Raw genomic sequence first — 22891 nt, 5'->3', positions numbered from 1 at the left:
AATTAGAAAAAGTAAGGACAGTAATGGAAGCTAAACAACTTGTTTGTGATGAATGTCAAGTATTTAAAAGTAGATTATGCACTGAGACATGGACCTAAGGAAAAAAAGGTTTGCGGAATTGTGGCCAGACAGTTTTATTTATTTTTAAGGGAAGTGGGTCAAAAGAGGAAGTGGGGCGTCGGGAGCTAAGTAGCGCCAGAAGATGGCAGTAATGCAACTACAAGGATGTAAGCTGCTGCAAAACCTGGATCGAGAAGAAGAGGAGGAAGCGGAGGAAGAAGACTCCTTAAATCCTGCCCAAAAGGCTTCTGAAACACATTCCCCATTCACTGGTCGGGTGCGCTCAAAGCGACGACGCGATGGAGTTTCTCTTGCACACTAATATACAGAAGGAGCTTTTCCGCGCGCTCTGCGCCGCTCTCCTCCTCCTCACCACTACATCTGCAGACGAAGGCGCTAATGTGAAAAACTCCCAGTGTCACAACTACGCGGGAGGACACGTCTATCCCGGAGAGGCTTTCCGCGTGCCAGTGTCCGACCATTCCCTGCACCTCAGCAAAGCCAAGAGTAAGTTTTGTCTCGTGAGTTCATCCAGAGGTGGAAAGTTGGTGTCTGCGTAACGAAAGTGCGCAGTGATATTGTTGTTCTTCCTGCAGCTTCAGCGTGGTGATCCGTCCTGCTGTCGGGACAATGCAATTTACAGACAGCTAGTGTCCGTCCTTCTGCAGCTTGTGCTCGTGTTTTATTGGCTGTGTATTATTATTTAATGCTTAGTTAACAGTTTTAAGATGTTTGTGTCATTCAGACAGGAGGCCTGACTTGTAAGCAGATGTTTTTTTTTTTAAGGACACGTCATTGTGTAAAATTCATTGGATTGCGTCTCCCTCCGCCCCATCGACACATGACCAACACTGCTGATAATTTAGAAAACCATCAGAGGCGTCAATAAAACTCACGTATACACATGTATACGTTCATATGCAGTCCTGTAAGTGTTTACATTATACATTGTAATAGACTTATAGATACCAGCAGGTGCGCTCTTGTTCACCTGCTCTATGTTGCCCACTGAAATAGAGACGCACTTCTACTTGTAATATGCAATGAAAGAAGAGCAGTCTTCAAATGAATGATGGGATATTATGTCAGATAGGAAAACTGCAAAGAAGGGCAGGACGGTAAAGATTTTAACATCTATAAGAGAACAGAAATATCCATTTCGCGTGCAATATTACTTTCAATATAACTTATTACTTTTCAATGTCATTGCCAATATTACTTCTCTATTTTAGTTTTATTAGACACTGGTGTGAGTATTGCTTCTTATACATTTTATATTTTTTCCTGTTTTTATTCTTATGTCGCTGTGATATACTTTTTCTATTCTAGTATAGTTATTTTACTAAATTGACCTTACTCTTGGACTGGAATAGAGACCAAAATATATCATCTTAGAGAAAACAAACATTTCAAATAGCATGTAGGTATAAGACAATAATACAAAGAGAGCAACCGTGCGTAATACTGAGCCATATGGGACATAACGATGCAGAACAAAATATGAATACAAACATAAAGAATACAAATAAAGATACAGAATTGAAAGTAATATAAAGAGAATTATACTGTACTGTTCAGTTTAGATATACAGTATACCCCTAAAATACTTATGGCTTGATAAATGAAAAATACTGAAGATTATCAGTCTTCATGTGCCATTTAAAGGCTAAAACACGACTGTAATCTTTCATTTTTCCCTGCATATTTATGTTGATATAACCATGTTACATGTAGTCATTTGCAGCATCTAAACACATATCATGGATGTTTTAAAGTTACAGTAATAATTCCTGGTTTCATCAATCCACATATTTTTCTTGCTACCTAAGTTTCAAAGCCTGCGCCGCACTGGGAAGGAACAGCCGTCATTAATGGTGAATTCAAGGAGACGAAGCTGTCGGACTACAACGGCAAATATCTCGTCTTCTTCTTCTATCCTCTGGACTTGTGAGTAACACTTGTGAGACACACGTGACATAATCACTTCATTTGTGTTGTTGCACAACAGTCGGTCCTCATGTAAATGTGTGCTTGCTCCGACTTTTGCAGCACATTTGTCTGCCCCACTGAGATCATTGCATTCAGTGATCGCATGAACGAGTTTAAAGCCATCAACACAGAGGTGGTCGCCTGCTCTATCGACTCCCAGTTCACCCACCTGGCCTGGTAAGATTGTGTCCCCGTTACACCCACAAGATGCACTCAGACTTAAGACAAAACCTAATAATAAAAGATGTCCTGAAGTAGACTTAAGTGGAATAATTATCTAAATACTTTGGAATTTCACAAAATTAATTTTAGGTGGTTCAAGCGGACATTAAGGTGTGAGTCATGTATATGAATTGTACACTCAGAACATAGCTTTATATTTTCTTGTTATTAACAGGATCAATACGCCCAGAAAGCAGGGTGGACTTGGACCGATGAGAATACCTCTGCTGTCTGACCTCACTCACCAGATTGCCAAAGACTACGGAGTTTACCTGGAGGACCAGGGACACACACTGAGGTACGGTTTCACTTTCACTGTTGTGGCCGTTCTCTACGTTTTTTTGGGCGATTAACTTCATGAAACAATGTTGCGCCACTCTGAGAGAACAATAGCCGATAAGTTGTAGGTATGAAACACTTTAAAATGTATACGAATGACATTTGATGCTTCTGCAATGTGCTTCATAACTTAGCTAGTTATTTTAACCACCGCGTCGAAGTCTCACTTAACTGTCCGTCTCTCTCTCAGAGGACTCTTCATCATTGATGACAAAGGCACCTTGAGGCAGATCACCATGAACGATCTTCCGGTGGGAAGATCTGTGGATGAGACTCTGCGGCTCGTGCAGGCCTTCCAGTACACTGACAAACACGGAGAAGGTACGACGAGCTCATTTTAACGAGGAAATGTAGAGCCGGTTTTCAGTGTGTATCTCAGTGATTTTATTTTTTTAGCTATTTTACTTGTGCTGACTGCAATTGTGTCATTGTCTTACAGTTTGTCCAGCCGGATGGAAGCCTGGCAGTGACACAGTGAGTATCACTGGCTGATTTGGATCCTTGGTCATTAACTAGTGTTGTTCAACGACAGATCGACGATCTCGGATCGAGAACCACGTGTTTGCAAATCAGTCTCTTTGTGTCCAGTTTTGCAAAAAGCATTTACATTTCAGGTTCAGAGAAATGGACCGTGAGCATGACTATTTAGTTTGTGGCCTCACAGGAGATTTACTAATATTCGGGAAACACACGGAAAGCAGGGCTAGTTTGTTGTCATGGATCTGCATTAGTCACAGCCTGATTCAGAGCATACACATAGTATATTTCTATCACTCATTGTGCACTAATTTAATGAATTCTCTCCCACAGATCATTCCCGACCCTTCAGGCAAGCTGAAGTATTTTGATAAACTGAACTGATCTGCGTTCCTGTCGCCCAAGTCTGTGAAATCCTTCACTTACTGAAAGTCCAAATAAAACGTGTTTTAATAAAACGCTGTCTGTCTACTCTGTTGGTTTCATCGGGTGACCGCTCAAACTGGAGCAACAACTAACAAAGAGTCATCCGACATATTAGCATACTTGCTGGACCAGTTATCCATTTTGAATTTGCTGCGATGTGTATGTGCGGTAAACACAGCTGCGGGTTTATTAAAGGGTTTATTCAAATTTAAATAAATGACAAACAACATCGCTTTACTGCCTTGTCCTAAATAATGAGGGAACAGGAGAATGGAAGTGTAGTAATAAAAGGGAGAAACGTATCAAACAACATGCCTGGGCTGAGGTTTTGCGTGTGGGGAACATTAACTGAACGTAGATGACAAATGAAAATAACATGTGGTATTCTGAAAAGTAATGGAGGTTATATCATTTCTGGACGTTCGCTAAGCTTATAACACTAATTTAAGAATACTGCGAACAAGAAATGTCCAACTAGCACTTGTATAAAAATGACCAAACTTTTTGAGGAGATTATGATTGCCTGATTAGGCTTTGCAACTGAAATGTCATGTTTGTGAGGGAGGATTATGGTTTGTACATAGTAGCAGACACACGATTGCTGAAAACTAGACACTAACTATCCAGTGTCCCTAAAAGAAATGCTGTCATTTGATCACACCAAACAGTCGGCAGAATATCATCGAAAGGGAAGCTACCAAATTTGAAATTCTGATTCTGTTTATATCCAAGCGTCACTGTGCGAGGCCGTCTGGAGTATCAACACAACGTCTCAAAACATTTGACTTCCAGCTGCTTTCCTCATTAATCATCACAACAAAGATGTCGCCACATCACAGGCCAGTTCTATAATTCGGAAAGCTGAAACCAACGTTATCTCCGACATCATGCGACTCTTTCAGGGAAGCCGAATGCTAAAGCCTAATATTTTAACTAGCTAAAATAAAATAATCGTTTATCAGTCCCACAGTGGGGACATTTTTAATTTTCCGCAGTTGAAGGAGATAGTAAACAACAACATGCAGTCATTTTCCTGTTAATGGCATGTGCATGTATTGGGAGCAGTGTTGATTGTGCAGTATGAGGAAGGAAGGACCTGTGGTATCTGTCCTTCACACACTGCGGGTGCAGGACATCCCGGGACACAGCTGGCCTTCTTAACCAGCCTGTTGAGTCTCTTCCTGTCAGCAGTCGAGATGCTGCTGCCCCAGCAGACCACTCCGGAAAAGGTCCTCGGGAGTGCTCCCTGCACTCCCAAAGACCTGAGTCTCTTCCGCAGATAGAGTCGGCTCTGTCCCTTTTTGTGAAGTGCATTTGTGAACCAGTTTATTGTTCAGGTGAACACCCAACAATAGGAAGATTGGGCCATTTGAAAAGAAAACTGTTATGATTCTACCGCTTTCTTGTTTCTTTTTGCCTTTTAGGATTTTGCAAAATTCATGGAGATGGAGGACAAAGTCACGCTGACCAAGAAAGGTACTTTCACCTTTTAACTTGTAATGTTTTAAATCTTCATACATTCTCATAAAATCAATTTCCCACTAGATCTAGTTGAAGACAGCTTTGATGATCATCCTACTGTTTTATTGCTGAAGTCCCAAAAGAGCAGAGTTCAGAAGGTAAAAACATTTCTCTTAACACACAACTTTACAATTTAGAAGTCGTATTCCTTAAGGAATAGGTCAACGCTTAAAATTCAACCCTTCACTCATGGTGTTTTCCTCTAGGGCACACTGTGATTGGCTTTGTACGACTTCACATATGAACTTTGGATTGGAAAGGTATGATACATCATACAGGAGAAGTTTTGTGGTAAGATTTTCCTCAAGTGCTGTCATGTAATGAGGGTTGAGGTTAATGAGTTACAGAGAAAGTCTTAAGGGGCATGTTTACACACACTCTTATGAACTAAGTGTTATTTGTACTCTTCACAGTTCATTTTTCACCAGGTTTCGGCATTGGTTCACAAATCATGAAGGTTCTAAGTGAGGTACCATTACCAACGTACAGTTAAAGCTTCTCAAGTGACAGACTGTATTCAATACTTCATATGTCCTTTTCTTTTCCACCAGTAGACAGCAGTAAAGACTCGCTGTAGCAGCATCTTCGTAGCACAAAACAACTCAAAGACTCGTGAGTTCTACAAGCGAAGAGGAGCAGCGGATCTCTCCTCTGAAAATAACTGCCAGATGGAGTTTTCTGTGTATTGACTCGTACTGACTGTTGGTATTTGCAATAATCATGTTTTGTTTGGTCAGTAAATCTGTCTTTGATAATTAAGTGGTTTCTGCTCATTTGAGTGCATCTGAATCTTTGCTGATCAGTGGATGAACACATGAGGTTTGGGAATATTCTTACTATACACTCAGAGGCCTGTAACAGTAAAATTATGTAAACATTTGAGAAAAGCCACAAAGTTTTTGTTTATCAATCATATTTTGTATTGCCATTACAATAAAGCCATACTTTTTAAAATAACTTAAAATAACTCATGTGCCAGTAGTTCATTATCAGTGGTGGAAGGTCTGAGATCCTTTAAGTAAAAATTAAAGCAAAAGTCTGGTTTTGAATATGTTGCTTTATAAAGTAGTATTATCAGCCAAATGTATTTAAAGGAACACAATTATGCAGCAGAATGGTCCCTGTCAGTACTATGTATTATATATTGTGATATTTGATTATTACTACTATTAACTGGGGGCTAATTTGAACTATTCCACATTTGTTAAATGTTTGATTTTAAAACAAATGTGTTGAAAGTAGATAAACACTTTGTATATAATAGCCTATATGAATTTGTAAATAAACTGTCAGATCAATGTAGTTCAGTAAAAATGTAGATACTCTATTAAAAGTGAAATACTCTATTAAAGTACAGTCATTAACTTGCAATTAAATTATCTTTTTTATTAAAAATAATTCCAAAACCACTCCTTATTTTTGACCAGGAGGTTGAGGTTGTTGTGAAGAAACAATTGGGTTTAAACTACATTTGCTATTAAACTGATACTGTGACAGGGTGGAAAACTAGTCAGCGGTTTGTTTAAATGTTGGATACTCTCCGTCTGGAGGTCATAGTTTAATCACTTTTTATTGTCCACCTCTCCGTCGCATACAAGTCTGCTGTTTGGGGAACCGAAGCAGTCCTCGACCCATTACTAGCTAAACCAACCTCGGGGCATAAACTAATTAAAATTAACGCCACACTGCACGTTTTGACGAAACCCCGTCTGAACAGCCGTCCTCAGATTATGGCCTGTTTGGTGCCTGCCAGTGTGATTTCCACCACAACCCTTCCGCATTTTCCTGCTGCTATCGGGCTGTGACGTGTCGTGCTGACGGCGGCCTCGGAGCTGGAGGAGCGGGGGGCTGTAGCATGACAAGATCTGGCTCCAGACGTCCTGCTTTGCTTTCAGCGGAGCTCCAGAAACAACCCATAACCCCTCCTTCTCTGCGCCTCTCCGGCCCGCCCAAATAACACAAAATTCCCGACTGAATCCTGCCCGAGTCTGGGGGAACCAGGCGGCCCGGGAAGCCGAGGTGCGGACGGAGGCCATCCCTACAGCATACATCTGGTACGCGGGTCGTTTTTTTCTCCCGTTTGCAGAGTTATGTTTGCATGTGTGCGTGTTTCTTTGTTTTTGCATGCATGTGGTATTTTAATTTATTTCTTCATTGTCACCGAGAGGCCGCAAAGGGTTGGGCCTTTTCTTCTCAGGCCCGGGCCTTAACAGAGGCCGTAATTGGTAATTCAGGCCTATCCGGTTAGCTAGCCAGCCCGCTTAAAGGAGCGGGTTTTTTGTAGGCGCCAGTCGTCGTTGGCTCACGTTATTTGTTTTTAATTTAACAGTACATGTGCATTACAGCCTTCTACATAAGCGCATTTACCATTCCTCATCGCTAAAGGGGTATTTTAAATCTGTGTTAAAATTAGCATTCGTCCAGACATCAAGCTAACAAAATGGCGGACGCTAACGGCTGTCTAATGAAAATCTGTTGTGGAAAACGTGTGTGTATGTGTGTGTGTGTGTGTTTAGCAATTTTCCCGCTAGCTGGCTACTACAGAGCCGCTTCAGTGTAGAACTAACGTAACATCCCTGACTATTTCATAGTTTTATGTCACTAAAAACATGTCTGTGCAATCTCTGTGTTTTGGCCGCGTCAATCGGGGCTGTGCGTGTGTATTCAGTGGCAACGCTGCTCCAGTGGTCAGTTGAAGACATTACCGTAAACGGTAACCGTAGGTTTAGTCAGACATGAATGAGTATCTAACTCAGCCCGATCACAATGGTAGGTTTTAATGTGTTGGCGGCATCTTTCACCACACTTGATGCACTGTTGTGCGCCACAACGCCTCACAGCCATGCCATCATTTTCCACCTGGAGGTGGGGGATGGTACGTTCAGTGTAAATTAAATGGCACCCTGGCAGCATCATCCACACCACTGTTTACATCTCTGCATCCCCGTGTGTGTGTGTGTGTGACAGGGAGACATTTTTATCACATGCCATCTCACCTGTATCTCCATGGTGAAGGTATGTTGGTGCCAATTGGGCTGAAGTATTTCTTTAGTTTTGGTCGCTATGGTAGTGACAAATTTGCCATTTCACTTGCTGTCCTTTGCTGCCGGCACAAGCTAACACTGGAAAACTATCTTCTTTAATCGTAATTTAATCAGTTGAGTGTTTCCCCTCTAGAAATGCTCTATTTGCCTGCGAGGCCAGATTTCTCTCCAGGGCATTTCTTTACAATATCAGGTGTCCTTATTTTCTATCTTTGTTTGTGTGGAATAAAAAGCCAAAACAAATGAGGCTCTCTACAGAGGAACAGAGGAACCCACAACAGAGCATAGTGGGATATTAAACATAAGTTCCTATGGCTTCAACTAGCAATTACCTCATATTAATACAATATGTATTATACAAATACATGTCTTATTATGGAAGGATATTGAATACTAGTGCTGATTCAATGAATAATAAGTACCGGTAGTGTTTTTCTGTTATACAATTTCAAATAGTTTAAAATCACATGGACCATGAGCGTTCATGAGTTTTGGATGCAGATTCAATTGCTTGAGATTCACAGTTGTAACACACACAGTACAAAGAAAAATAACTTGTCAGTACATATTCTATGTTATACAGTTAGTTGACTTAAGTCACCTGCTGCAGTGCATTGGTCCAGTCTGCTTTTAAGGAGCATCATATTGAAGGAAAATGACGATACATGTATTAAATAATAACTGAGGATTTAGTAAGTTACTTTGGTGAGTAACAGGATGGTAATGCCTAACTTATCTATGGAGATTTTTGAGTTTGCACGGTTCTTCTGTTATGCGTGGTTTCCAACAGTTTTTATCACCAAATATCTAAACCTCTGTCATCTGCTTTCAGCTGTTCAGTAACAAATGCAGTGTGAGGACAATGGATGAGGATGTCTCCAGGCTTGCAATACATTCTGAAGAGCCCAAAATAATATTACACGGATCGGGTAATTGACCATGCTTATATTGAATCTGTCTTTGTTTTTGGGGGTATGTGAGTTCACGGTAACACCGCATGGTAGTGGTTCTTTGATTAACCAGATAATGGGACACGTGTTGTTTGGTATGAGATGTTGTGGTTGCATTATGTCAGCAGGAAACATCCAAACACAATCATCTGATTGACTGGGTGATCCTGTTTCTTCCAGATGAGGGTGGTGCCGGCGGGCAGGAGTTTGTTGTGGAGCTTCAAGAGACTGTGTTGGTGTCCGAAGGCGAGGGGGAAGGCATGGCAGTTCACAGGTTTGCCCCAGACGAGCTAGTCATCCAGGATGCTGTGGAGGACGTGGTTTCTGAGTATGTGCACTGTGATGAAGATGAAGATGTCGCCGTTGAAACCTGCGTGATGGCTCTTGAGGGGGACGAGGAAGGTGTCGCCATGGGGGACATCCCTGAAGATGGGCTGGACTCGGAGCAGCAGGACGACGACCAAGATGGGTGTGGAGACTATCTCATGATATCCTGTAAGTTTACGTCTCTGCTGTGGTTGGATTGAGTTTAAATGTGCCTTTGTTGTTTGAAGAACTTTTGACTTATAGTTCATTGATGTACTGAAATGGTGAAACTATATCCAAGCTTTATGTTCATTAAACATGAATAGTGATGAAGTATTAAGTTGTCACATGTTGTAGAATAAACGCCGTCACCAGCTCATGGCTGGCAGATCTCACACACTTGCATGTCTTTAATGAACTGTGATGTGTGTGTCCCTTTCGCTAGTGGACGAAGCGGGAAAAATGGTATCAGAGGATGGAACGGAGGTAACAGTGGAGGGAGCTGTGGAGGACCAGGAGGTGGAGAAGGATGAGGATGGGCAGGAAGTGATAAAGGTGTACATCTTCAAGGCTGATTCTGGGGAGGATGACATGGGTGAGTACCGGTTAAGCTTAAACCTCTATTAGAATAACAAAGTGACTAATTATAGCCTGAATACCAGTGATTCCCACAGGATACAATATTAGATTTGGGTTTTGTTTCTGAAAGGGCTTTTAGATGGTGTAAGAATATACGTATACTAGGGGTGTAACAGATCACAAACCTCACGGTTCAGGAGTCACGGTTCGGATAATTTTTCGGATCAACAAAGAAAATGGGAGGAGACAAATATAACTTTTGCTTTCCATTTATTAATTAAAGAACTTCAAGAACACTTAAAGCAAAGAACTTTGGGCTATAGTCTTACATGAAAACAAAAATATTGAAGATGTCCAATTTGAAACAAAATTAAATAAATAAATAAAAAATAATACATTCAAGAATTCTGTTAAGTTTAAGTGCAACATGAGGTATGTTGATATCCTCGTCCTTTCATCAATATTGAAAGAAAGAAACAGCCAGTGAGCTAGCTTCCACTGTTTACACTGAACTGAACTGCTCAGCAACAACTTGGGTCTATGTTTACTTCCTGTCAGGTTATGCCATTCAAATACACAATAATGTTTACCATTACTGTGACATTATTTTCAAAAAGATGAGAAGATCTCCATTGTCTGGGGAGAGGGTCGACCTTTCTGTAGTGACTGGAATATTATTGGGCCTGTCTAGCTTCCACTCTGACACTTCTGTCAGCACCTGCCCCAGGTGTGTGTCTGTGTGACTCTCACAGAGGGGGCGTGTCTACAGCACCGGACTAAGAATCACTCTGCCGTGGTGAAAGCAGTCTCTACAGTCTTTTCCTTCTCATAGAGGCCTGGAACAGCTTCACACTGAAGTGGGTGCGTGAGTGGATTTCGTAGCGTGGCTCAAGCATTTTAACTTTGTTTTCTACACCGGAGTGTCCCCCGTCGCTGACAGACGGGATGGTGGCTCTTCATATGTGTGGACATGCCGATGTTTTGCCGTTATCGCGTGTCTTTCTCTTTAAATAACGCCTACATACCGTAACGGTTTCGTCCACCACCCTCATCCGTCATTATACGTTACAGGGAAGACAAAATGTTCCCAAACTTGCGACTTAAATGACGCCGTGGCTTCTGACGTTCCTCTGCTCGCCATGACTTCACCGTTAAATGCTTCTAACCTGCTCCGTTCACGTGAACACACTACTGCTTTATATCTGTTCACTGACACTCTGCATTGATATTCGGGGACTTGTTACTTGAAAAGGAACAGCAGCAGTATAACTTTATTACACACTATGATGATTACACTGTAAAGAAAAAAAATACTCGAGTGATCCGAACCGTGAGGGGTGATCCGTGACACCACTGACGTATACCAAATTAATTAAAATACAGTCTGCTCCTATCTAGCTCACTGCTGACATTTAAAACAAGTACTAATTTGTCTTGTTAAAGAGGTATTTAAAGGTCTTAAATGTAACTTGGTGAAACCCTGTGGATACCCTGGAAATAGTTTGAAGCCTCAGTTTTCCACAGGCTGACAAATATAATTTTGTGACTGATTTTCCAAAAATGTTGAGGATTTAGAAGTTGTGTTTTAAATTCTGCAGGAGAATCGGTTGACATCAGCGATGGAGACGCGGAGAGCGTGGCGTTAACGGAGTCTTCAGGCCAAACGCTCCGAGAGAAGATGGTTTACATGTCAGTCGGGGATTCTCATCACAATCAAGGAAACCACGGTGAGCTCTTGGATCTAACGACGGGGGCTTGACTGTCATGAAACTAAACATGACTAGTGTTTTGGTTTTGTACATGTTGGGCTCATCTACAGGTGGGTCCAAGGTGACCGATGAGGTTTATATGGAGGTGGTGGTAGGAGGCGAAGAGCCAGTAACTCACGACCGCTCGTATGACAGCGTGTCTCTAAGCAAGGACTTCATGCCTGTGGCCTGGGCAGCTGCTTATGGTCAGCACCCCTGTCTATTAAATTGCTTTAAAAAAACAACACTGGCAGCCTGTGCATCAACCTGAGTTTCTTGCCTCTGAGTTTCTTGGCTTAAGCTTTTACAGATGCTGGTGTTGTTTATTTCCGTGTTAAAGGCGTTGTGTCGGTCTCACAGGTGCGGAGGATAGCGAGAGTTGTGAAAACAGAAACGGTGCCGCCAGTGCACTGCTGCACATCGATGAATCCGACGGGGTGGATGAAATCGGCAGACAACGTAACAAGAGCAAGAGGAGGTCGGAGCCTCGCCAGGTACAGACAGGTAAGAGCAACGCAAAGTTCACGTATCTGGAAGTTGTCTGCGGTTGGTGGGCATAGCTAGCGAGCTAATTGTCGGCCGTGTTATGTACATCGTGTTGTAACTCCCGATCGAGCAGCAGAACCACTGATGCTCTAGCTTTGGTCATGCTGAGGATGGCTCCAGGGAGTCATCGAGCCATGAGGTCAGGCCCTCCCAAAAAATCCACAACACACAAATGGTGGAAAGCGGTTAAACCGTCTAATTTCAGAATTCAGTACTGTATTCTTTTCATAGTTTTTCAGCGGTTATTTTCTAGCTTGTGATTACAAACAAATTACTTTACCCACACTTTAAATGTGCAGTTTAACCAGCAGTCAAACAAAAACATTTAGCGTTTTAATACAGGAAAAAGAAAAGAAAGCAACGCATTGCATTTGTTGTGGTTTGCAGCTTGTGACTTTAACGTGACTGTAGCCGGTGCAACCAACATTTAATGAGCATATTTCAGTTGCCTTCTACCAGTTTATCCTGATAATTTAGAAAAATATTAAGATGCCCCAGCACTGGATGATTAATGTGTTGCAGGTATCCCACTTATTCACTGTAGTACATGCATAATGATTATGTAGAAGTAGGGCTACACCTAACAATTATTTTTCAATCATAACAAGAAGATTCATTTTTTTATTACCCGATAAATATAACAATTAGTTTACCCCAAATAGATGTAATAAAGTTCTATTAATTAGTCACATAGATACATTTTAATTGCTGTATGTCACAGCAACCCTTTCCCCGAGCTGGAGAATCAGTATTTTTACATAAGCACTTCACTTAAGATGGTGATTACATAGCTTATGTCCTTCACACGCGTATCAGCTGTTTATTGTGTTCCTTTGTGACAGTTAGCTTAGCTTCTAATACTGAGAACCTCTCAATATGGTGCATGATATGTGCTGCTGCACTCGGCTAAATCTTCCTTGTTGTTGATTTTCCATTTTTTGGTTTACAATTGTATGAATTTCCTGATTCCAGATGGTATTAATCTTAAATATCTGCAATCCCAGAACAATCTTTGAACAACCTTCAAGAGTGATTAGATTAGTGCTATCAATTGTTTTTATTTGATTGTTATTGATAAGGAATATATGGTTCATATTACCATTTTAACGAGACCAACAGTTTACTTGACGAACCTGTTTATGTTGTCATTTGCGTCTCCCTCTTTCTCATTTTTCTCTGCAGCCATCATCATCGGCCCGTACGGTCAGCCTCTGACGGTTTACCCCTGCATGCTTTGTGGTAAAAAGTTCAAGTCACGAGGCTTCCTGAAACGCCACACCAAGAATCACCACCAGGAAGTTCTGACGAGGAAAAAGTACCAGTGTACAGACTGTGACTTCACCACCAACAAGAAAGCCAGCCTCCACAACCATATGGAGGTGCACGCGCTGAGCAGCAAGGCCCCGTTCGAGTGTGAAATGTGCGGCAAGGAGTTCCACCAGCAGGCGGCGCTGTTTTCTCACCGACTGCAGCACCACCATCGAGAGCCCAAGAGCCAGCCGCCTGCGACGCCAAACAAGATGCATAAATGCAAGTTCTGTGACTATGAAACGGCCGAGCAAGGGCTGCTCAACCGGCACTTGTTGGCGGTTCACAGCAAAAGCTTCCCCCACATCTGTGTGGAATGTGGAAAAGGCTTTCGACATCCTTCGGAGTTGAAGAAACACATGCGCACGCACACGGGCGAGAAGCCGTATTCCTGCCTTTACTGCGACTACAAGTCGGCCGATTCCTCCAATCTCAAGACCCACATCAAGACGAAGCATAGCAAAGAGATGCCGTACAAATGTGAGCGCTGCTTCCAGACCTTCGCCGAGGAGGAGGAGCTAATTCAGCACGGACTAACGCACGAGGAGAATAAGACCCACCATTGTGCCCACTGTGATCACAAAAGTTCCAACTCCAGTGACCTGAAACGCCATATCATATCTGTTCACACCAAGGACTATCCACACAAATGTGCCATCTGTGGTAAAGGCTTCCACCGGCCGTCTGAACTGAAGAAGCACTCGGTAGCCCATCGCACCAAGAAACTCCACCAGTGCCGGCACTGCAACTTCAAAATTGCAGACCCTTTTATTCTCAGTCGCCATATCTTGTCTGTCCACACTAAGGAGCAACAGGCCTCTCCTGAAAAGAGTGAGCCAAAGAGGACAGAGACGCACACTCCTGTTGCGACGCCTAAAAAGTCTGCGTCCAGCGCGTCCAGCGCCGCCGGCCCGGCCGGCAGAGTCAGCGCAGCCAGCTTAGCCAGCAGTGTGACAGTAGTTATCGGTAAAGGACAAAAAGAAAGGCGAATCTACCAGTGCCAGTACTGCGACTACAGCACCGGGGATGCTTCGGGTTTCAAGCGACACGTGATTTCCATTCACACGAAAGACTATCCGCACCGCTGCGAGATCTGTTCGAAAGGCTTCCGGCGACCCTCGGAGAAGAACCAGCATATCATGCGCCACCACAAGGATGTGGTGCAGGCAGACTGACTCTGACTGAGCCAAATACTGTGCCACAACCAAGAACAATGTCGAAGTAACCATCACACCCCAATCTCTGCACCCTCAGCGCGCCACCCGTCACATTGAAACGATGTGGCGCGTGTGTGCGTGCTGCACTTAGTCTGTTCTGTTGTTTTTCTTCTTTTTTGATCCTCAGCCTAATGTGTGTTCAGAAATGTATACACGTGTACATAACATTAACGCTCTCTCCGAGATAGCAACAGGACCCTTCTGTAGACTTGCACTTTTAACTGCATGTCCCGTTGCTGGTGACAGTGTGCATGGCAGATTGTGCAGATGTCTCTTTTGTAGATATACTTTTTATTTTTTTGCAGGCAGCAATCAGTTGTCAATCACGATGGTCCTAATTATTTGTCTCAAAACTGAAGTGTGATTTGCAAAAAACATTTGCATTATTTTGTTAAAATGTACTTAAAATTGAATTAGCAAACTGTTCCCAGTAGCACTTGCCATCTTGGTACAGATCACGATGGATGCAGTAATCGAGTCATGTGTGTGTCTGTATGAGAGGAAGAGTGAATGACAAACAAACATCTGTTGTGCTTCCTGGAGCTCCAACCCCACCACTCTGTAACATAGTGCTTTTGGTTGTGTTGCTAAAAACACAAGGCGGGCTGTGTGCGGCACTCGGAGAAAAGCAACGATCCCTCTCTGCACAGCGGTCTACGATCCTTCAGTTCACAGTGAAACGATATCACGATGCCATCGTTCCCCCGTCACTTGATTATCATAAACCTATGATATGTCCGTCTCAAGTCAGTAAGTGTACTGTACGTTGTTCAGAAGCAGCAGAGATGAAGCCCTGACTGACGGTAGTTCTAATCCATTAATGCTACCTAGAGGGGGAAATCCCATTGATTTGGAAAAAACTTTATTCACAATTATTACTGATGACAAGCAGTTTCTTTTTCCATAAACAAACTTGTTTCTCACATGAATTGACATATCTGTTAAATCACAGAAGAAAACCTCATCTACAAATGTCGGTATGATACCGACATTAGGCTGTGTTAAAAAAACAAAGTTCACATCAGTGTCCAAATATAACTATCTGGCCTAAATAGGAATCATACCGTGTAACTGGTGCTGCTGTTATGAAATTATGGATTGAACTCACAGATGTACCTTTGCCAGTAGAAAGGGAAAATGTATATCTTTTTAGATGCAACTTCAGAAGACAGGTGCTGGTGGTGTACTTGTATTATGGCTTTTTACATTTTTGTTATCACCTGTGATTATTCCTGTTTTTATATTTATTTCATTTACAAGTTGTTGTATAGTTAAGTGTAACTAGACTTCTATGGGACGTAAATTATTGTTTTGTATACCAATCTGTACAAAGCGTGTAGATGTAAACACTTGATAAAACGGAAATCTGAACTGTGTTGTTATGGATGTACTTCAACGTATTTGTTAAAAAAGATAATAAAAGCAAAGTATTTTAGCCGTGTGTGTGTGTGTGTGTGTGTGTGTGTGTGTGTGTGTGTGTGTGTGTGTGTGTGTGTGTGTGTGTGTGTGTGTGTGTGTGTGTGTGTGTGTGTGTGTGTGTGTGTGTGTGTGTGTGTGTGTGTGTGTGTGTGTGTGTGTGTGTGTGTGTGTGTGTGTGTGTGTGTGTGTGTGTGTGTGTGTGTGTGTGTGTGTGTGTGTGTGTGTGTGTGTGTGTGTGTGTGTGTGTGTGTGTGTGTGTGTGTGTGTGTGTGTGTGTCCTTGTGGAAGAAACATAGCCGACACATTACTGACTGCAGAGCATTTTAATGCTTTAAAGGAAAAGTATTGTGTATTGAAACCAGGCTTTACATCATGTTTTGTTGTGTTGGAAGATTTTCTTCATACAACGTCAGAGAGAGCAGGGAAGATGAACTGAACTGACTTCACAGCAGTGCTCTCTATTGATGTAAAATATTCATCAACGTTGAAGTCTTCAGACAGCCTTTTGACAATGACCGGTGGCAGAACACTAACCAGCTGGGCACTCGTCTAAAGAGGGATGAAAAAAGCAAAGTAAGGAGAGTAGGGCAAAACATCTCTCTTAATCAGAGGTTGTTTTCAACATAAAACCTCTCTATTGATATGAAACGTACCATTTTTGGGCAGGAAAGCAATATTTTCAGGCAGGATGCCGGTCTCCAAGGAGAACTGCCTGAACATCTCCAGCAGGTCAGCACTGAGGTCCACGGCACGGCCTGTCAGACCACATGATATTAGTACTGTACTGAAGATTACATTCATAGGACAGAGGGTAGCGTCATGGCTAATGAGAACATTACCATATAGTTTGTTGAGAACGTTGGGATTACTCCCCTTGCTCGTGATGTGAATCAGTGCGTACTCGTCATACTTCACATCGACCATGTACAGCTCTGTCATTTCCCCAAAGGCTGACAAAGGGAGGGTGAAAGAGATCATGTGATAGCAGAAATTATTGTTTCACGCATGCCTGTATGTGTGTGTGTGTGTGTGTGTGTGTGTGTGTTTGTGCGCGCATGTGTGGGTGCACTCATGCTCACTTATGTATGCGAACTTCCCAGGCACATCAGTCTTCTTAGCTACGTTGTTCAGTCTCCAACAAGAGCCGTCGGAGCTGCAAAAGAAAACATTGAAATGTGAGATGAGCACCGTAGTTTTTAACCTCCTTTCTGTTCTCTCCCTCCTCTCACACTCACTTGAGATGGGCGGAGGAAGTTTCCAGTTCCCCATCAGCAGTTGCGATCACCATCATGGTGCCCATCTTCATGCTGGCGCTGCTGTTCAAAAGCCCCTCGGCGTTAGTGGCAAATCCAAGAAGGTACCACTTCCCTACTATCTGCGGACACGAGACAAACGTTAACACCATCTAGAGAGGAACGCTCACGGTGGTCTGAATTTAGTAGCAAGAGGCACATTCAACTTCAATTGTCTTTTAAAGTGGTCATCCGTCATCACAAACAACTTCAGTTAGTGAACAACAATGTGATGGCAGGTTTAGAAAAGTTGGTTCCTCATTATTCCCCCTAAATGTCACTTACTTATTGCAAACGTGACAAATACACAACAAACTCAAGTACATAGCTGTCAAACAAACTGTCCTGGAGGGATATACAAGTCAAAGTCAAATACTCCTTGTTTTACATATTCTAGCAAATCTTGTGCATGCCATCAAATAACTTCCTTTGACAATTTAATAATCATGTCACTTTCTTGCCAAATCCTTTTTAGCCGGTTGGGAGCAGGAATTTAACAGGCAGCATGAATCAATATTGTGACTAAGTCTCATAGTCACCCATTTAGGTGTCTTACCTCCTGTACATGGAAGTCTGCCTTGGGTTCGACCTCAGAAGAAACCGTCAGGGAGCAGAGCAGAGCTCCCAGCAGCGTCAGCGGGAAAGTCATAGCTACTGAGGAGCAGTCGCAGAAACGATGATGAAGGAGAGCGTGGAGGAAGATCTGTTGTTGAAGTTCTGCTGACAACCCTTTATATAGCGGAGAGTGAGATTACCTTTTTCCCTGTCAGCCAGCACACACACACACAGACAAAAACCCTAGAGCTGGGATTCTGGGAAACTGTATGTGTGTTTGTAGCACACATACAGTTTCACCGCCCCAAGGTAAGCTTTGCCAGGGCAGAACTCAATCAACCACATGACAGACAGAATGCAGCACAAACTATATAACCTGAATACGAATTCGGGTGGAGATTATATCCCGTCTGTCACATTTCTGAGTTGGACAGTATTTGATAATGCAATTTGTGAGCATGAGCTGTAAAAAAAATGCAGTTAACAAAGCAGTGGCCGCCTTCCAGTGCTTTCTGTGGCAGAGACCACAGAATCAAATTTATCTGTCAGCAGTTGCGAGCGTAAGAAAAACACAGAGACAACACAAATGCCCTTGCAGATTAGTTTGGGAATCATACAACACCATGATGATGTGAATTGAAATGCTTTCCAGGGAAACTTTAGTGTCTCTTTTGTGGGTTTAAAGAGTGTAAATACTTTCCCCTCCTCATGACCTAAACAAACCAAATACCATCAACAATAGGATGTTGCTGTTACTCAACGTGAGGAATAGCTGTGTATCATCACGTCTCTATTCATTTAATGTGTGTCTAGTTTTTATCTGAGAATGCCGTATTGACCTTGATACCTTAAAGTGAACTTTTTGATAAGGATAAAGTCACCCACACTTCACTGACCTTCATATGTGTCTAAATAAGTCGCTCTCCCTCAGTCTGAAACTCTGTTGAACCTGTTGAAACAGCTTCTTCAGGGAGGGGTCAGCCTGCTGCTCTGCAAGCAGATCACTGAGAGCTGTTGACAGCTGTTTAATGCCTGTAAATACCGTTAGCATATTTCTACACTATCACCCCCCTGGGTCTGCTGGGATGGCCCAACAGACCGGTTCCTGTCCCCTAGAGGTGTGTACCAATAAACCCTTTTTCATTTTACAGTTTGGTTGTACATAATGGCGAGCTCGCAGCTCTTCCGAGTCGAACAGCGGTAGTTGTCGGGACCCTTTTCGCGTGGGTTTCAACTTCGACTGTCGAATGGTTGGAAGGGCTGGATCTCGTGCTTGCTGGGCGGTCAAATCTGCTCTACTATTATTCACCGCGCAAGGTTGTGAAATTGGGGGCCAATTGTTCTGGGGTACCCAGGGTGTCCCCTGTTCCGTTGCAGGCTGGTTGATTGCAAGGGGGAGGTCAGAGTGTCGTGCGTGTCTGTTCTGAGCGTTTTTCAGCAAACAAAGGGAAGACTTCTGGTTTGGGACATGGTTTTGGGTGGCAGATTTTGGCAGTTGTAAGCATGCAGGCGGACTGAGTGGACTAGAGTCAGGAGCAGGCTCTGGGAGGGGCATTGGCATCGGTTGTCTATGTTTCTGGGTGACGGCGACTTGTCCGTCTGGAACTAGCCCACGGCTGGCAAGGTTTAGTGGCTTCGGGTCGTCCAGCAGTGTCTGGAGTGTGGTAAAAGCGCTTTACCGCCTCCGTCACATGTTGGTGTCTAAGACTCTTCATCTCTGGGTCTAAATGTATATATATATGTATGTATATGTATGTATATATATGTGTATGTATATGTTTATATATATATGTGTATGTATATGTTTATATATGTGTGTATATATGTATATGTATATATGTGTATATGTATACATGTATATATGTACGTATATATGTATATATGTACATATATATGTATATATGTACGTATATATGTATATATGTACATATATGTATATATGTACGTATATGTATATATGTACGTATATATATATATATATATATGTACTTATATGTGTACGTATATATATATGTGTACGTATATATATATGTGTATGTATATATGTACATATGTGTACATGTATATATATGTACATGTATATATATGTACATGTACATATATACATATACATATATGTATATATGTATATCTATTTGTATACATATATGTATATATGTATATGTATAGATATATATATGTATATGTATGTATATGTATATATGTATATATATGTATGTGTATGTGTATGTATATATGTATGTATGTGTATGTATATGTATATATGTATGTATATGTAATATATGTATGTATGTGTATGTATGGGGATGGATTTTACTTTTCTTGTGGAAGAAACATAGCCGACACATTACTGACTGTAGAGCATTTTAATTCTTTAAAGGAAAAGTATTGTGTATTGAAACCAGGCTTTACATCATGTTTTGTTGCGTTGGAAGATTTTCTTCATACAACGTCAGAGAGAGCAGGGAAGATGAACTGAACTGACTTCACAGCAGTGATCTCTATTGATGTAAAATATTCATCAACGTTGAAGTCTTCAGACAGCCTTTTGACAATGACCGGTGGCAGAACACTAAGCAGCTGGGCACTCGGCTAAAGAGGGATGAAAAAAGCAAAGTAAGGAGAGTAGGGCAAAACATCTCTCTTAATCAGAGGTTGTTTTCAACATAAAACCTCTCTATTGATATGAAACGTACCATTTTTGGGCAGGAAAGCAATATTTTCAGGCAGGATGCCGGTCTCCAAGGAGAACTCCCTGAACGTCTCCAGCAGGTCAGCACTGAGGTCCACGGCACGGCCTGTCAGACCACATGATATTAGTACTGTACTGAAGATTACATTCATAGGACAGAGGGTAGCGTCATGGCTAATGAGAACATTACCATATAGTTTGTTGAGAACGTTGGGATTACTCCCCTTGCTCGTGATGTGAATCAGTGCGTACTCGTCATACTTCACATCGACCACGTACATCTCTGTCATTTCCCCAAAGGCTGACAAAGGGAGGGCGAAAGAGATCATGTGATGGCAGAAATTATTGTTTCACGCATGCCTCTATGTGTGTGTGTGTGTGTGTGTGTGTTTGTGCGCGCATGTGTGGGTGCACTCATGCTCACTTATGTATGCGAACTTCCCAGGCACATCAGTCTTCTTAGCTACGTTGTTCAGTCTCCTACAAGAGCCGTCGGAGCTGCAAAAGAAAACATTAAAATGTGAGATGAGCACCGTAGTTTTTAACCTCCTTTCTGTTCTCACCCTCCTCTCACACTCACTTGAGATGGGCGGAGGAAGTTTCCAGTTCCCCATCAGCAGTTGGGATCACCATCATGGTGCCCATCTTCATGCTGGCGCTGCTGTTCAAAAGCTCCTCGTCGTTAGTGGCAGTTCCAAGAAGGTACCACTTCCCTGCTGACTGCGGACACGAGACAAACGTTAACACCATCTAGAGAGGAACGCTCACGGTGGTCTGAATTTAGTAGCAAGAGGCACATTCAACTTCAATTGTCTTTTCAAGTGGTCATCCGTCATCACAAACAACTTCAGTTAGTGAACAACAATGTGATGGCAGGTTTAGAAAAGTTGGTTCCTCATTATTCCCCCTAAATGTCACTTACTTATTGCAAACGTGACAAATACACAACAAACTCAAGTACATAGCTGTCAAACAAACTGTCCTGGAGGGATATACAAGTCAAAGTCAAATACTCCTTGTTTTACATATTCTAGCAAATCTTGTGCATGCCATCAAATAACTTCCTTTGACAATTTAATAATCATGTCACTTTCTTGCCAAATCCTTTTTAGCCGGTTGGGAGCAGGAATTTAACAGGCAGCATGAATCAATATTGTGACTAAGTCTCATAGTCACCCATTTAGGTGTCTTACCTCCTGTACATGGAAGTCTGCCTTGGGTTCGACCTCAGAAGAAACCGTCAGGGAGCAGAGCAGAGCTCCCAGCAGCGTCAGCGGGAAAGTCATAGCTACTGAGGAGCAGTCGCAGAAACGATGATGAAGGAGAGCGTGGAGGAAGATCTGTTGTTGAAGTTCTGCTGACAACCCTTTATATAGCGGAGAGTGAGATTACCTTTTTCCCTGTCAGCCAGCACACACACACACAGACAAAAACCCTAGAGCTGGGATTCTGGGAAACTGTATGTGTGTTTGTAGCACACATACAGTTTCACCGCCCCAAGGTAAGCTTTGCCAGGGCAGAACTCAATCAACCACATGACAGACAGAATGCAGCACAAACTATATAACCTGAATACGAATTCGGGTGGAGATTATATCCCGTCTGTCACATTTCTGAGTTGGACAGTATTTGATAATGCAATTTGTGAGCATGAGCTGTAAAAAAAATGCAGTTAACAAAGCAGTGGCCGCCTTCCAGTGCTTTCTGTGGCAGAGACCACAGAATCAAATTTATCTGTCAGCAGTTGCGAGCGTAAGAAAAACACAGAGACAACACAAATGCCCTTGCAGATTAGTTTGGGAATCATACAACACCATGATGATGTGAATTGAAATGCTTTCCAGGGAAACTTTAGTGTCTCTTTTGTGGGTTTAAAGAGTGTAAATACTTTCCCCTCCTCATGACCTAAACAAACCAAATACCATCAACAATAGGATGTTGCTGTTGCTCAACGTGAGGAATAGCTGTGTATCATCACGTCTCTATTCATTTAATGTGTGTCTAGTTTTTATCTGAGAATGCCGTATTGACCTTGATACCTTAAAGTGAACTTTTTGATAAGGATAAAGTCACCCACACTTCACTGACCTTCATATGTGTCTAAATAAGTCGCTCTCCCTCAGTCTGAAACTCTGTTGAACCTGTTGTAACAGCTTCTTCAGGGAGGGGTCAGCCTGCTGCTCTGCAAGCAGATCACTGAG

The 22891-nt window shown here is 42.3% G+C and overlaps 4 protein-coding genes across 6 annotated transcripts; 2 read left to right on the top strand and 2 right to left on the bottom strand.

The window, feature by feature from the left end:
• The first annotated feature begins 249 nt into the window (after positions 1-249).
• prdx4 (peroxiredoxin 4) lies at positions 250-3545 on the top strand. Its single transcript, XM_079283505.1, has 7 exons — positions 250-567; positions 1890-2007; positions 2110-2226; positions 2447-2569; positions 2801-2931; positions 3050-3084; positions 3421-3545. Exons 1-7 carry the CDS (start codon positions 360-362, stop codon positions 3469-3471), a joined length of 783 nt encoding a protein of 260 aa, XP_079139631.1. The 5' UTR covers positions 250-359; the 3' UTR covers positions 3472-3545.
• Positions 3546-6763: 3218 nt separating this feature from the next.
• Positions 6764-16160, top strand: LOC306787701 (zinc finger Y-chromosomal protein). Of its 3 annotated transcripts, none has more exons than XM_079282933.1 (7): positions 6764-7088; positions 8911-9007; positions 9209-9523; positions 9780-9929; positions 11512-11640; positions 12022-12165; positions 13390-16160. In XM_079282933.1, exons 2-7 carry the CDS (start codon positions 8941-8943, stop codon positions 14688-14690), a joined length of 2106 nt encoding a protein of 701 aa, XP_079139059.1. In that variant the 5' UTR covers positions 6764-7088; positions 8911-8940; the 3' UTR covers positions 14691-16160. The 3 variants fall into 3 exon arrangements, with proteins under 3 accessions (XP_079139059.1, XP_079139061.1, XP_079139060.1); XM_079282935.1 differs by having other exon boundaries at positions 6899-7088; positions 8919-9007; XM_079282934.1 differs by lacking the exon at positions 8911-9007 and having other exon boundaries at positions 6985-7088.
• A 305-nt stretch (positions 16161-16465) lies between these two features.
• On the bottom strand, positions 16466-18186 carry LOC306788648 (lipocalin-like). The gene is made up of 6 exons (XM_079284237.1): positions 18000-18186; positions 17387-17526; positions 17231-17304; positions 16991-17101; positions 16805-16906; positions 16466-16700 (listed from the first exon to the last, which is right to left on the bottom strand). Exons 1-6 carry the CDS (start codon positions 18090-18092, stop codon positions 16681-16683), a joined length of 540 nt encoding a protein of 179 aa, XP_079140363.1. The 5' UTR covers positions 18093-18186; the 3' UTR covers positions 16466-16680.
• Positions 18187-20349: 2163 nt separating this feature from the next.
• LOC306788351 (lipocalin-like) lies at positions 20350-22107 on the bottom strand. The gene is made up of 6 exons (XM_079283845.1): positions 21884-22107; positions 21271-21410; positions 21115-21188; positions 20881-20991; positions 20695-20796; positions 20350-20590 (listed from the first exon to the last, which is right to left on the bottom strand). The coding sequence occupies exons 1-6, from the start codon at positions 21974-21976 to the stop codon at positions 20571-20573; spliced, it is 540 nt and encodes a 179-aa protein (XP_079139971.1). The 5' UTR covers positions 21977-22107; the 3' UTR covers positions 20350-20570.
• Positions 22108-22891: the final 784 nt, after the last annotated feature.

The sequence above is a fragment of the Melanostigma gelatinosum genome (assembly GCF_949748355.1).
Source record: "Melanostigma gelatinosum genome assembly, chromosome: 14".
Taxonomy (NCBI): Eukaryota; Metazoa; Chordata; class Actinopteri; order Perciformes; family Zoarcidae; genus Melanostigma; species Melanostigma gelatinosum.
The sequence above is the reverse complement of the archived record's forward strand: the minus strand, read 5'-3'. Positions and strand labels throughout refer to the sequence as shown.